Raw genomic sequence first — 15,484 nt, forward strand, 5'->3', positions numbered from 1 at the left:
ATGACATTTGTAGGGATGTAAATCTTTACCAAAAGCTACAATTGTATTCAATCCAATTTACAAAGTTTTTTCTAAAGACACTTTGAAATTATTCTGCAACCAGTAACTTCAGCAATTAGCATGCACAGCACTGGTGTTAAAATGAGGCTAATTTATCATCAGTCATTTGCATATTGCAGGTTTAAGTGGAATATTCAGCGAGCCATCGCCTCTGTCCGATCAGTGCTGTGTTTGGTCTCCCAGCGTGACAGCAAGCAACAATGATCCTCTTGCCAGTAAAGCTTTGTTGAATTTGAATGTGATCCGTACGGGCAGAGATTGGCACTGATGCTGGGAGTCTGTGCCCAGTGAGGGTCTGTGCCAGCTGGGCCACACTGTGTCCCACTCCCCCTTCAGTGGAGCGCACAGACAGGTTTATGGAAGAAGACTGTGATACTTTGATCGCCTCTCCTTCACAAGGCCCTGTCTGGCCAATGACTCAAAAACATCAGCTATTCTTATAATATACTACTGAAGCATTCTGTTATTGGAGCCGATGCTTTAGCAGACCATTTAACTTCCATGACAGAGACCCATAAACTTTAAAGAACTTGCCAAGAAGTGCCACCACAAGCATGTAATACATGAAGTTAATATAAAAGATGCAACATTGCCCATGCTCTGTTACACATAAACTGATGCTCTAACCTTAAAGACCAATAAAAGCAAGGCAGGGATATATAGAATTTATGCTTTGGTCAAACAGAGGAGAATGTTCTCTACCCAACTTTAAGATTTCGCCAAATTCAAGAGAACTGGTCTAGAATTCCACATGTAAACTGTAAACAGACATTTAGCAACATCCAGTGACTTATAAAGTCACCTGCTGATTGGCCCTGGCTGCTTTGCTTCCTTTGCTTTACAAACCTCTACTGACCCCGACAATTCTCTCCGCACAATCTGCCTCCAACTTTCCCCCAGCTTCCCACTGTCTGTATGTTATATTCCTCCCATAGTGCACTTGCCCTTGCTCTTTTGCTCTCCTCTCTCAGAGAATGGCCTTGCCACACTTTTCTTTCCTCTCTGTCTCTCCTCCCTGTTCCCTCGCTCCTCTGGGCAGCATGCCAGCTCCTCTTCCCTGGATCAGAGCCAACTGCAACCCCCTGCTCCTTCCTCTCCTCTATCCCCCTTGCCTTCTGATTGATGGCCCCACTATACAGGAAGGAAAACGCAAAGGGAGAGAGAGAGGGAGGGAGAAAGCGTAGGAAAACAGCACACAGAACAAATTCTAGTGTGTGCTCAAGCTACATGTGCACGTAGGCAGACATGGCCTCCACGTGCACGCTCCTCAAATCACACACAGAGAAAAAAGGCAGCAAGGGCGCGCAGAGAGGCAATCTAAACAGAGCAGAGCACACACACTACGGCAGGCTGTGTGCAGAGCAAGCACCGCCTCGCAAAGACACACTAACAGGCACATCAACACACACACACAAGCGGAGGGTTTTCATGTGTTAAAGGGGACCCGTCACAATATCGACTTGTCGCTCAATATACAAACAACACACATTCATTTCTGGACTCAATCCCTTTTCATTTGTGTTTATTTGCATAAACGGGGCACTTTTGTTACCCTGTATATACGCCAATTATCACACCATTACAACTGTAAGCTGGAGGCACTTGCACAACATTAAAAGGTTAGGGTTCACTGCAAAAGGTAATCTAAAACTAGTCAAATGTTCTTAAATTAAGTGTATTTGCCCTTGATTTGAGTGGGTGAGGAACATTAACTGCCAATAGAACAAGTACTTTTGCACTTTGAATAAGAAAGTAACAACAACACTTACAATCAGACAGTGTTTTTATATTGCAAATATAAAAAACAACTATTTTATTGCCAGATTTCTTGTTTTTTTTATTTGAGTTGTTGACATATTAAGGTCAAATGTTCTTAATTCCAGACATTTTAACAAATCAATATATCATGTTTTGCTGTGTACAGTTTATAGGGAAATTTGTCCTCTGCACTTGACCCAATCCATCAATGCCACCGGGCACAGATTTCGAGGTTTTAAGTCAATTTGTAGGTCATAACTGCCAAAACTGTGTTCAATAGTGGTCTTTACAGTAGTATTGTGTTCATCTCTACACAGATACAGACAGAAACACTGTCCATCATCATCATTCATGGCTACCACGGGCAGGTTGCTGGTAACACTCAAACTGTCACAGCCACCTGTTGCACTGGTGACCGTATGCACACCAGATGAATAATGCATGACACACCGTTGTGGGGGCCTTTTTGTTTTTGCGAATAAAAAAAACAAAAGCATTAAAAAAAACACTGAATATGAAGAATAGTTTGCTTGATATGGAGGGAAAAAAAGATATTCAACTGCCGTCTAGAGCGATAACATGACTGATGTTATACAAGACCTTTTTGATGCATTCAAATAAACAGAAACTAAAATGTAACGCAAAGACTAAATCAAGAAAAAAATGTTTACTAAATTAAAAAGATCATGACTAAAGCTGGACTTTTTCAATCATTTAAATTAACATGTCTTTTGGTTGTCAGCACCGTCAGATAGAAACCCTCACCTCTGTGACGGTGCAATACTCTTTGGTTTCTTGTGGATATTGTGTCTAACTATTTTGCCCCATGGCTTTGCGTCATTTGGAAATGATTATGCACAGCCGAATTAACTGTAGTTTTTGCGAGTTGCCAATTGCGATTCGATTGCAATCAATTGCGCAACCCTACAGGACATCATAAGAATTATATGGTAAGATCCCCTTGAATGATCAAACATTATTGCTTCTTTTATCTGCAAGTCTCAGCTGAATTTATGGTCTAACTACCAACCATCACTTCTCTGGCTCCGCACTTTCTCTGATATTACACTGAGCTATTAGTCACACTCACACAGTGCCAGAGCACCAGCTGCATTGACAGACTGCAAACAGCCTCAGACTCATGTTGTTCACGACGCAATCAGCCACAGAGTAGTCAGAGTTACAAAGGCGCACAATATGCACATGTGTACACAAAGGCATGGCTTCTAGAGATGAGCAAAAACAAGGGGGAATTTGTCACTGGGATTTTGCTGGACAGGAGAAGATATGAATGTGGCTCCTGAACAAAATGAGTCTGTCTGGTACAAAGTAGTAAACCTAAATACAATGGGTGCAAAATGTGTTTAAGGTTCACACTTTATGGCTGAATATGGCTCAACAAGGTCTCAGCTAGTGTCTTAGAGCAACACTTCTCACATTTTCACTCTAAACATGTGATCTTCCAAATGCCATTACGCCAAGATAAAGCTCAAAACAGGACCAAGTAAGAAGCTCAAATTTGAGTGCCCAGATCCATCTAAAACTCAGGGCCAGCATTAGCCTACAGTGCATGTTTAAAGTTTAAGTTGATGCTTTTGACGATGACATATCACACTTGTCACTGCCAACAAACGCGCACAGAAATATTCAAATTGCGGTGTACCAATACAGTAAACAATGTAACGAGAGTTTAATATTTATTATCGAGGTACAATAAATCGCCTCGCACTTCGCTTCAGTGTATGCCAATGGACCCAGCTGCCCGTGGGTAAGACATCAAAGCCAGACACAGGTGCATCTGAATATTCACATCACTGATCACGGTCTTCATAACAGACAAGCATATGACCTCTGCAAAGCCTGTTGCCGCTGACCCACATTGGCAGCGCTGTCCTAATCCCGCCCTTTAAATAAAACCAGTTAGCATAAATTCAAACCATGGCCGTGCGGATTATGGACTGGCTGTGTGATGAAGGGGATGACACACAGAGAAAAAGCAGCTGAGAGAGATGGAGAGGGGAAAGGGGGAGGGGGGTCAGCCCAATCCTATTATTAACCAGAGAGTTGAAAATGAACACACTTCCTGTCTCTCTCTCTCTCTCTCTCTCTCTCTCTCTCTCTCTCTCTCTCTCTCTCTCAAGTCTTCCAAATGGAGAATTTGGGTCACAACTTGAGCCAAATATACCACAGTTTGCAGAGAATATATGCATCAAAGGGACACACACAGACAGAGGCAGCTCAGGCTCATTAAGCACCAAGATGCACGCTCCCTCATGTTTCTATTTACCGTGCGTTTTAGCTCAATGACAATGTTATTGACGACTGCAAATGCCAGCAGCGTTTTACAATACAGCAAAAAGCATATAAAAGAAAAGACTAGGGCTATTGAGTCTTTCTGTGACAGAGGTGTGTGTGTGTATGTGTGTGTGTGTGTTTTGCTGGTGGAGAAATGAAAGGAGCGAGCAGGAAGGAAGGACAGCCAGCTGCTTCATGTGTCCTCGGGAGTCCACAGGGGAACAGTCTGCTGGCTGCTGAACATCCTGACTATCAAACACAGCTTCCGATCATATCCTGCCGGCTCTGAGCTGCACACAGCACCTTATGTACTCGTCCAACACCGTTAAGACTGTACAGTACTGTATGTACATGGGCTTATCATATCACAGAGTCGTACTGTCTGGAAAGAAACACATTTGAAGATAAAGACGACTCAGGTCATTCAGTTTGAGTGCTAAAGGGCAAAGTTCATACACATTCATGCACTATGTCTAGAGCAAAACATTAAGAATACTGATGTATTAATGTTTCTATCTTCTATTTCCCTTTGTTTAGCTTAGTCATGCTGCTTTCTAATGTAGCAAATGAGTCACATGGGGATTTTGGCAACAACCAGCCACATACTGGAGCAGGGCAATGTGGGTGAGGTGCCAGGGACACAACTTTAATCTTATTATTTTGTTTTTTTTTACATTTGGGATCTCACTATGTCAAGGGCAGTATTTTTCTCTTTGCTGTGACACAATGATGGCAGTGACTCCAGGCCCGATCTTGTGTTTCTAAACGCAAACGTCAGCGTAACTTTATGCACTTTGACATCTTGTTGCTCCAGACTTAGCGCCTTTAAGTGGGAAGTACGTGGGGTGGAGAAACACTCATGGTCAATGACAATGTTAAGGAGAACAGCCTTTTTCCTCCAACCAGACTCCACGAGCGGCATACTGTTAAGGGAGAGGGCTTGTGGAGGAGTGGGGGGTAAACCTGTGCTTTTGTTTGGGACGCGTTAACACAATTACGGCCGAGCGAGTGCCGACCCAATGTGAATGAATTCCAATGGGATAAAAAAAGTTTTTAGTTTGACCTGTGAGAGCTTATAATGCTTAAGGAAGAACGCAAGGCAGTGCGATGTAAACAAGGTAATGAATGAGAGGCTGCCATATGCTGCTTGTAATAAACCTCAATCGACCTCTTCTCTTTTAATAAGCAACGCCCTCTCACTAGTGGCGCAGGCCCATAGTGCAACAGCGGCGCTAATGGAAGCTGACCATCGCATGTGGAGCAGCACTGTCCGGAAGATCTGGCTCTCCATGTTTTTATGCACCTCGACTTATGAACCAGTTGAAATGGAAACCCCATATTGCAGTTCATTTCTGATATGTCCATTTCTGGTACTGTGACAGGTCCCGCTGCAATTGCGGAGAATCGCTTACACCTGCAGTTGTACAAGCACTTCCCGGCGAGACCCAGGGGACCGCTGATGGGTTCTCCTGTCATTGAGAAAAAAATTACGCTATTTCCAAATTCAAAATCAGATGCACACCCTATAAACAGTGTGTGCGCATATGCCTGTTACTTTACGAGGAAAAACAACCCCGTTCACCAAAGTAATATTATTTGGTCAGGTTAGTAAAATGGGTGTGCAGGGCAATGTAATTTCCACATGTCTGCTATCAAATTACCGCACTGTCACATCCCTGCTGTGAATGATACTGGGCAGCAAGAGAGTTCATTTCAACTTTTCAACTATTTTCTAGGGATATATTAAACACATTTTGCCTCACATTAGTCAATGCCACTGGTACTGATTTTGAACTTTCATAACTGTTTGGTTGCATGGCTTTTTAATGAGCAGTTTCATTTCACCATGACAAATCCACACAGGGTATGGGCTACTCTGCATCTCACGGCTAATTAGGGAGAACACATGTGGAGAGCTGATCTATATGTGAAGTTACGAGGCTGTTGGTGCTGTTAGGCGCGAGAACACATGGCTCCCAATAATCAAAGTGATTAGAGAAAGAAGTTTTGAAGGTAAAGAAAAGCAAAAGTTGCTCTAATTAATTGAATGTGATAAATGATATGGTATGATTTTATTTCTGTAATATCAAAGAACATCTGCATGTGATTGCGTTCTGCATTGCGTCTGTGGCGACTTGTTTATCTTCCTACATATGGTTTTAAAAGGCTCTGTTCAGCTCCACTGATTTGACCAATTTCCCTGATCTCAGAGCTTTTAAATGTTGTTTCCTCATGAAAACATGAAACACGTTTGTGTTCATTCATTCATTCATGCATGCTTGTTTGAATAATTCTGCCTAGAGTTTTAAATACTGTTCCCCACCTTGTGGTGCTCCACAGACAGATTCATTGTGTAGCACTCACTGGCTTCTAACAAAAAGCCTTTTTACTAGCTTTGCCTACTAAAAGCTATGAAACTATTATTTTAGCCATTTTAAAAGTGTCATATCCATGCCAGCAGAGAGTTCAAGTGTTTTGTATGCTCATTAGGAATGATATTACACACATCTGCATTATTTTTGAACAGTCAAGAGTCAGATGTCCAGCGAAACGCCTATTGTTTTGTAACATCTTTATTAATTGTAATAGCTTTTCTTTTGCATTATCAAAATGAATGCCCAGATGCTTCAGTCTCAAAAGCCCCTCCATAATTCTTCTGAAATGATCCCTATAATAAACCACACACCCTACACAGCAGCTTCTAATGAAGCGCATCAGCAGATCTCAGCCAGTGCTGCCCCCTGCCTCCCACTGCGTGCCTGTCTCTGAATATACATGTAGTGCAGTGGATATGGGCAATAACAGTGTCGGCCCCAGAAGTGCTATATCAATGAATATAGAGCAACCACTGAGAGGAGAGCAAAGTCCTTATAGCCTGCTGCCTCCTCCTGAGAATCCATAGAGTCTATGTGATATGATAATGGAATAGAGATATGCGTCTTATGCGTCATAGTTTCCATATGTAGCAGGTTTATTAAGAGAAAGATAGTCAAGGAGCAGTTTGCAAGACTAATCAGAAACAAAATCTAAAACTCAACGTCCTTGTTTTTAATTAGGGCCAACGATTCAATTATTCAAGTAATATAGTGTCCTCTGCAAACAACAAAATATATTAGCGGCTGACATGAGATGACTCTGATTTTGACATAGAGAGAGGAAAGAGGCAGGATGTGAGGGGGACAAGACAGCGCAGTGTTAAATCTATTCATGATTCATTATTTCTAACAGCGGCGCCCGGGTCTTGATGTCTCTCTGACCCTCAGCAGCCCTTTCCTTTCTTGGCTCCGTCTTTATCTGCTGCTTCTAAGACTTCCTGTTTAGCCTGTCCGCCGTCATCCCTGCAATTCATCTGCAGACTTTTTTCCCCCCGTTAAACACTTTCATTAATCTGCGATATTGCTTCTTGTTTCTCTGATTTTCCACTCTGTTATCTATACAGTATAGACTATTTATACTGAGCATTATATATCAGGGTTGTGCTTTAATAGGCAGGAGCCATTTGTTGTAATTATCATGAATTATCATCACGAATATTGGTCTTTTTTTGTTGTTGTTTTTTTTGGCCCCATTGAGATTTTGATTTGATTGTACTCTCTAAAAAATGCTGCCAAATATTTAAGCATCACTGGCTGGCAATGTCCTCTGTCCTCTGGGTGAAGAAAAATTCAGGCACGCTTCTCCCGATTAAATTATTGACCACAATCCTCACATCTCTATATGAATAAACAGTAGTCAGTTTCTTTCCAGTAGACAAAGGGGGTTAAGCCATTGTCTGCGCTACTGTTGGCAACAGGCCGAATAGATCCTGATATACTTTGGCTCCATCTTTTACATCTATTCATGTCTGATCCCTGTTTCGTCATAGCCTTGTTTCTGAAGCCATGTTTCTGTAAAGTCCACACAGCTCCCATCATCTTTAGCCGTCTGCACATTTTCAACTATTCTCCTCCATGTCTCCCTGTCATCTCCCCTGACCCTCTCCTGTTCTCTCAAACTGTGCTTCATGCTGTTCGCAGGTCGCTCCCCCCGTCTCTCTCCGTCTGCCTCTCTTTCTCTCTTCCCGTTCTGATTATTGCTCTGTCAATATTTCTGCTGTGGGTTTTATAAAAACAAAATCAATACGCCTCATTCGTCACTCAGCATTATTGGGCAGAAAACGTCCCACAAGAAGCATCATCTAGACATTACACTCTGGGTGTTGGAAGCAGAAGATCTTAATGCATCATCATTTGTTGTTGTTGCAACAAAAAATAAAGCAATATTGGGAACTATTAGGGCCAATTCTATCTGTATAAAGGAGGACAATCAGACCAAGCGTTTGCTCATGTGCAAAATGAGTAGCACGTGCAAAACTGAATCAGCTTCTTCACATATCAGATTGAATGAGAACAAATACTGTTAAAAAGCCAATATCGAGTTAGCACCTGTTTGACAATACAGCACGTTTGGTCACTAGTAAGAGATTCTATTAAAGCAGTACAAAGTAACTCATGCCCCTAGAGGACATAAGCGCCACTGCAGGTGTCATAGCATGTTGCAATTTTTTACTCATTAATTTTCCGTGAGAGCAAATATTACGCTGACAGAAAAGACAAAGGGAGTGAGGGTTATAGTACATCCAGTTACACAATGGAGATAATTTTCACTTAAACTTGTAAATACTGTTTATGTGGCGTTAGCCCGCAGTTAGCTTTGCCCGTTAGCCTGCTAGCTTCTTCTTCGTGATTCCATTACTGTGTATTGGGGCCTCCGACCCGTAGGCCGCAAAGTTACAATTGTGGTTTTCTGGCCAGAGACACCAGGGGGAGATGAAAGAGCCCCAGAGGGACAACGAAAAGGATTTATTAAGGTAAAGAAGTTACTTAGTACTGCTTTTAAATCTATACACAAAAGGCGCAATCAGAAATAATAATAACAAAGTAATGTGTTCACAACATTTTGTGCAAATAAATGGAAAAAAACAACAAGACAAGAGAATAATTGCAAAATCACAGTAGACTATAAACATTTTTATTTTTTGTCTGTCTTGACAGTTCACAGCCCTCGTCGGCTTGTTGCAGGCCATAACGAAAATTACCTTTTCAGAACTGCGTAGTTGTGTGTCACTCGCTCATACAGCATGTACTCTAGACGTATTTGGACAAAACCCTGCTGTTCGGAGCCTGTGTGCTATAATTACCTTGCTGATGGGATGACACCATGATTAAAGGGTTAAAGTGCAGAGAGCAGGGGCTGTCATTTTGGGGGTGTTTTTTATGAAAAATCAAACAATGGCGCTCTCTAAATGACATTGCAGGACGTGCTGAGAGCAATGTAAAATGTATTAAAAACACAGCCCCCTCTTGTTTGCCGTGACAGCATGCGAGGCAACCGCGGAGAGCAATTTAGAAGGAGAGATGAAGAGAGAGTGTCACCTTTTACAGAGTACGCCACCGGCCTGGATAATAATGGTCTACAGATATACTGTGTAGTTTGGAAAAAGTTTGATTACAGAAGGATCTGATTAAAGCTACAAAAAATACGAAATGACAAAGTAGTAGAGACGTCTGGTAAGGCACTATTTATAATCAAAACAGCAAAGCATCTCAGCCTGATCTTCTAGGTCATGAGTAAATGCCCATCTGTTGCAATAAATTAACAAAAAGCATAAATGGGCTGCACGATATCAGGAAAAAAGTGATACTCTAGGACCCTCTTGATTGTTGCGTTAACAATTTACTTAACCATTTTAACACAGTATATTCTATCATCGTGGACATATCATATAGGACTAAAAAACATTGTTTTGCATTGATATTTTATGCTTTATCATTTGAAATTATGTCTCTGTAAGAATTAAAGCAACAGTGAAACACGTGTGCCAGGACTGGTTAAGACTTTGACTGGTGCTCCCCCTGCTGGGAGCTGTAGGAGTAAGTTATTAAAAAGCAATATTCTATTTAAATGTATGGTGTGGTTTACAGCTTCAGAACAGAGTGACAAACACAGTTTGAGTGCAGAGCGGCTAAGAACCAACATAATGTTGCTTTGAAAATAAATGTAGGACAGTTTTGGGTTCAACAATGACACAATTGTATGTAGGGAGTACAGAATGATGTGCTGACACTGTAGCGCATCTAAATTAATCAGGAATAAGGACTACTCAAAACTGTATGAATCTAAAGCAAAAGCCGAATATAACAAAGAATCAAACATTCATCAGGACCAAAACAAGGCAAAAGTATGTCTAAAGGCGTTTTTCACACAGGCTCTAGTTAGGCCGACCTAAAGGGGTCTCGACCCGAGAGCAGCACTTTCCGGTCAGTGTGAATTAAACCACAGCACTTTAAGCCGGTCTAAACAGCCGCTCTGAGTCCGGCTGAAACAGGTGATCTTGGAGCGGCCTGAGCCGCAGTGTGCGTTGGAGCGGGTACAGTGTGAAAGGGGCCGACCTTGGGCCGAACTACTCTTGCTTTCATGCCTTTATTTGCACAAAGAAAGAATGAACATGTGCTATATGAGGACTTTGGATAACTGCTCTGACGAGGCAAAATGTATTAACTTAATATCATTAAGGTACATCTCTCCTATCCCCTCGTTCCCTTCCTGCTACGGGGTAAAGCTTTCCTCTCCATGAGCCGATTAAGGTCATTTCACTTCGCTTTGTATATCAGCCTCTTTGTATTTAACCACAAGAGAGAGAGTGATCACAGTGTAACATCAGGGTAGTGCGCGCATGCGTGCATGTTGGCACATTGACAGGTTGGTGTCCGTTGTCATGGAAGTCCGCTAAACAGCTGATCGTAAGACATGGCTGACGGTGCGACGTCTGGTGCGGGCGCGAGTGAACACAGACTGAACCAACTATGAAGTCAATTCAGTTGAAACTAGGGAGGACTCGACCCACCAACATGTGTGAAAACGCCCTAAAACCACATTTTTGTTTCTTGCGATAAATCAACAAACAACGTGGCGGGGATAATTTGGCGACATATTGTGCAGCCCTGTCTCTATCTGCCTCTTCTCGTCTCCCTTCAGTCCAATGTGAGCTCCAGTGACACATCAGCAGAACCAGGTCGGACAAACACGAGGCGGCCACAAAATGCACTATACACACACGGCTCATTTCACTTGGACTTATCTTCACCTGAACTGGAAAAACACCAGGATTCTCTGTTTCAAGTGCGCCTCTGCTAACGACATCCAGCTGCCATTTGATCTGTCCATTTGAAAAAACACTGAAGATCCTGTGTCTCGTCTGACATGTTTACACAGCGATCATTGACACACAACAGTGATCCTCGACTTACTCACGCACTACTACCTCACAAATATTTGGTTTAGTTAAAAGTACCATCTCTTAGGAGGAACATAGAACTGAATCTGACTTAAGAACATTAAGTAAGCAAGGAGGCGATATTGATTTCAGCAAACTTTTCCATTACGTCGCCTGATGATTGCTGCGGTAGTATAAACACACTTGTATTTCATTATTAGTGTGCCCAATAAAACAGACTCTATTAACTAAAGGCATGTGCGAGTTAAACTCTGCAATCTTTTTTTTTTTTTTTACAAAGCATCCAGACATTTCTACACAACAACAAAACAAAATGCAATATGGAGCCTCAGAACTCATTTGTAAGACTGTGAATCCAAACCAGCACCAAATTTGACTAAAAGGGACGCAGCGTTATGTGCTTAACGTGTTTGCAGTAAAACCAGCCACCACTTTGCATATACAGGGAACATGAAAGAGCACACCACCCACACATTAAAACTAGCAGGCAAAAATAACATTAACCACTCGCCGCCTACTGCACAAATTCATCTTTTCTATAAAGCGCACATTATATAGAACATATGCTGTATAGATTTCTTTTTTTTTTACCTGTTTGTGCATCTCGATGTTGAGGCCGTAGGACATCTCGTAGTACTGCCAAGACAAACAGAGAATTTATTAGTGTTTTTTTCCCTCTAAACATCTGTTCACATACATATGGCACTGTTTGTTGGTAAAGTTTTAATGAATTGGATAAAAATAATGATAAAAAGTAGCAGGAGTGGGTGTCAATAATAAAGTCTCAGTGTGAGCCATGCGCGATCGTGTGGCAAAGTCGTTGTGAATCCAGGTTAAAAGCACAGTGCTCTGTTCGGTTTCTCGTGACCTGCTTTGCGCGATTGTGTCGAAAAGAAAAAAAAAAAAACATGGTTAAACTCAGTGCCACATCAGTTTGCTACATTACAATGAACGTTTCAGATTTACAATATAGTGTACATTTACAGTACTGACTCTGGTCTTACAGGGCGGTGCACAACATCAGAAGAAGATTGATCACGAGTATAGAACCACAATAGCACACAACGCCCTCAATAGATTATTATTACACAACCCTGATAATCAACCATTTTCTGTAGTTCTCTTCCCGCTCTTTGTTCACCCCCTTTCACATTTAACAGTCCTATTCTATTAAGCCAAACAACCTTAAAAACAGACAAAAGGATCATTATGGTCGAAAATAAGTCATAATTAGTGGCGGGACTCCATTAAAGTTAATTATGGCCATTGTAATTAATAAATCTAATTTATTTAGGGGCTGTATTTATTTTTTAGAGGTATATCTTATATTTTATTGCCTACATTTTAAGGCATTTGAGTCCGGTGTGATCATTCAAGGCAATAACAGTTTGATTTACTTTGGAGAATGATCTTTTTAAATAACTTTATGTCGGCTTAGCTGTGTGAATAAACAAGTTTGACAGTAAAATTGTCTTTGGCTTCACGCGGTGTTGAAACTGAAAGTGTGTCTGTGCCGCTAAAGTAAAGTGTGATTCATATTTTTAATCACATTAAAAGTTATGCAACTAATTAATCGAGAAAAAAAAAGTCCTTGTAAAAATATACCACACAATAAATAAGTTCAGCTAATTCTAAGTAAATACATTTAAATGCCACCTGATTATCACTGGTATTGCTTACTGACAATAACAAGATACTGCTTTATGTATTCATGTTCATTATGTGTATTTAGTCTTTAGATGAGCGCATGTTCAGAGTGTCTGTGAGTTTCTTTTCTGAACATAAATCGACACTTCTTTATTACTGGATAACAACATCACATTAAGTGGAAATGTAACAACAATTAACGAGTTTAAACCAATTTGGAAAATGCTGGTTTTTGCCATATTTTTTACTCATTAAAACCTCATAACCCCCACTTTAACCGGGCGTCTTTTCTCCAGTTCAGCTTTAACCAAATCTAAAAGCTGCTTACAAAGCTTCTTTAAATAAGTTTATGTTTAAACTTGTAGGTCTTAACTTTACACTATAGGCCAGTGTAAAGTTAGAACCTACCAAACTGAACTTTTTATTTGTATTTTTTAAGCCACATGTGTCAAGGTCAAGGCCCGCGACATGATTTAATGTGGTCCTTTGAGGGGCATGAACTCCTGAGCATGAAAAAAAAAATCCTGTGCGGAGATCTGGATTTTTAACAAAATAACCAATGGTCACTCGAGCCACTGGGGGGCAGCTTAAATTAACAAAAAGGAAAGAATGCCACACGTGTCCAGCAGAGGGCACTGACATAATAAGAGATCAGGATAGAAACACCATATTATAGCCATGTGGTAAATGGTCAGTCTGCCCCAGGGCAGCTGTGGCTACATTAGTAGCTTACTGCCATCAAGTGAGAGTGAATGAATAATGACTTAATGTAGCACGTCGTTGTTATTTATGAGGCCGCAGTCCTTTATAAAATATGTGGCCCGTGAGCTGCCGTGGGGGCTGAATTTCGTCCTCGACCCAAACGAGTTCAACACCCCTGTTTTAAGCACTTGGTTGAGTTGGCGAAGTCTTTTGTCATGTTGGTCACTTTTTCATCACCTTTTTGTTGCTCTTTCATGGCACTCTTGTTGATTTGTTGTCACTCTTTTTTGTTGCTTTGTTATCGTTTCTTTTTCCGGCATGTCTTTGTCACTCTTTTGTTCCGTTTTTGTCACATTTTGAAAAGGTTTTTGTTGTGTTTTCCCTCTTTTGTAATCACTTTTTTGCCACGTTTTTGTCACTTTTTTGATGCTTTTTCATCACTCTTTAGTCGTGCGTTTTTGTCGTGTTTTTATGGTGTTATTGTTGCTTTTTCAGTACGTTTTTGTCGCTCTTTTGTCACTTTTTAGATTTGGGTAATGCCAAACTGGAGAAAATGCACTCAGTTCAGGCGGGGGTTAATGGGTTAATATCATGTACCATATCCCGTATGTTTTTACAATAACACAAAGTTAATTTCAAAGTCGGTTGCGACGCTGATTCATTTCCATGGTGGGCTGACAAAGTCTTAGTCTAAATTTGGCAATTCCTCTGCATAAGACCTACATCTGTCCCAGCAGTTGTCACATTAATCTTGATAATGTTTTCTGTATTGCACTCTGTTAAACTGCCGTCTCGTCGGTGCGTGTACACAACGGCACTAACGCTCGCCGATGGTGTCGGTGGCACAGAAAATCCTTCACTGCTACAGCGGCAGACTGCGGAGTCGGATGAGCGGCTCTTTGACTGATGAGACAGACCCACGGCGACTCCATCACTCTCCTCCGTTTATCCCTCGCTCCCGTCTACTCCTCTGACTTTTATTTTTCCGCTCTGTCCTTTTTCACTTATGCTCTCGCTTTGTTGCCAAACCGTCAGCCCTTCCTTCATTACGCGCCAATCTCCCGTTTCATTCGCCGTATCTCTGACTCCATCTATCGATCCAATTAAAAACTCAGATTAGACGCTACTGAAAAGCCACCGGAAAAAAATGTGTATAGTAAAGCCTTGAAAATGCTGCTGGAACAAAAAGAAATCATTTAAAATAGTTGATCTAACAGAGAGGCTTATTTGTTGATTCCCCTCGGGCAGTGCTCAGTTCACAGCCTCAAGAGCTACAGTAATGTTTTGTGTGTTTCCTTCTTCTCACTTGTTGAAGTAATTATCCCACAATGAATCTACTTTATGCAAACTTTAATCATGTTTCCCTCTCCTTTGTCACTGCGCTTTTGCATTTTTAGCCGTTCCTTTCAAACCTGATATTAATTTTCTTCTGATATCGTCGTCTCGTCTCGGTCGTCTTCGCTCAATCTGAATCTCTGTGTTGGTCTTTCCCTTTGAGCCATTTCAGTCAATCATCTCCCGTCCCATTTCACGCTCCCTCTTTCTCTGACTTTCCATTTTCTACTTTGCTCTATATATTTATTCTCCCATCCTCGGCAAACTGTGTCAAATTTTCTCCTTCTGTCAAGCAGCTGTATATTTAGCAGCAGAACCTTGAACTGTATGAACTTTTCACAGGCAAAAAGCCAGTTGAGCTTGTGTTAAGAGTTCTATACTATAATTCCATTCATGTAAATTATAAAGAAA

At 41.3% G+C, this 15,484-nt stretch overlaps 1 protein-coding gene across 3 annotated transcripts in view; it reads right to left on the reverse strand.

Annotated features, from left to right (window-relative positions):
• tle2b (TLE family member 2, transcriptional corepressor b) overlaps positions 1 to 15,484 on the reverse strand; it is a 245,645-nt gene that overhangs the window by 202,410 nt on the left and 27,751 nt on the right. For all 3 annotated transcript variants that reach the window (XR_013793773.1, XM_079574583.1, XM_079574582.1), the window contains exon 4: positions 11,981 to 12,025. Coding sequence is in view for 2 of the 3 variants with exons in the window: in XM_079574583.1 (XP_079430709.1) it covers positions 11,981 to 12,025 (45 nt within the window). In the remaining variant the exon portion in view is untranslated. The remainder of the gene's footprint in view (positions 1 to 11,980; positions 12,026 to 15,484) is intronic.

This window comes from Gobius niger (genome assembly GCF_951799975.1).
Source record: "Gobius niger genome assembly, chromosome: 17".
Classification (NCBI taxonomy): Eukaryota; Metazoa; Chordata; class Actinopteri; order Gobiiformes; family Gobiidae; genus Gobius; species Gobius niger.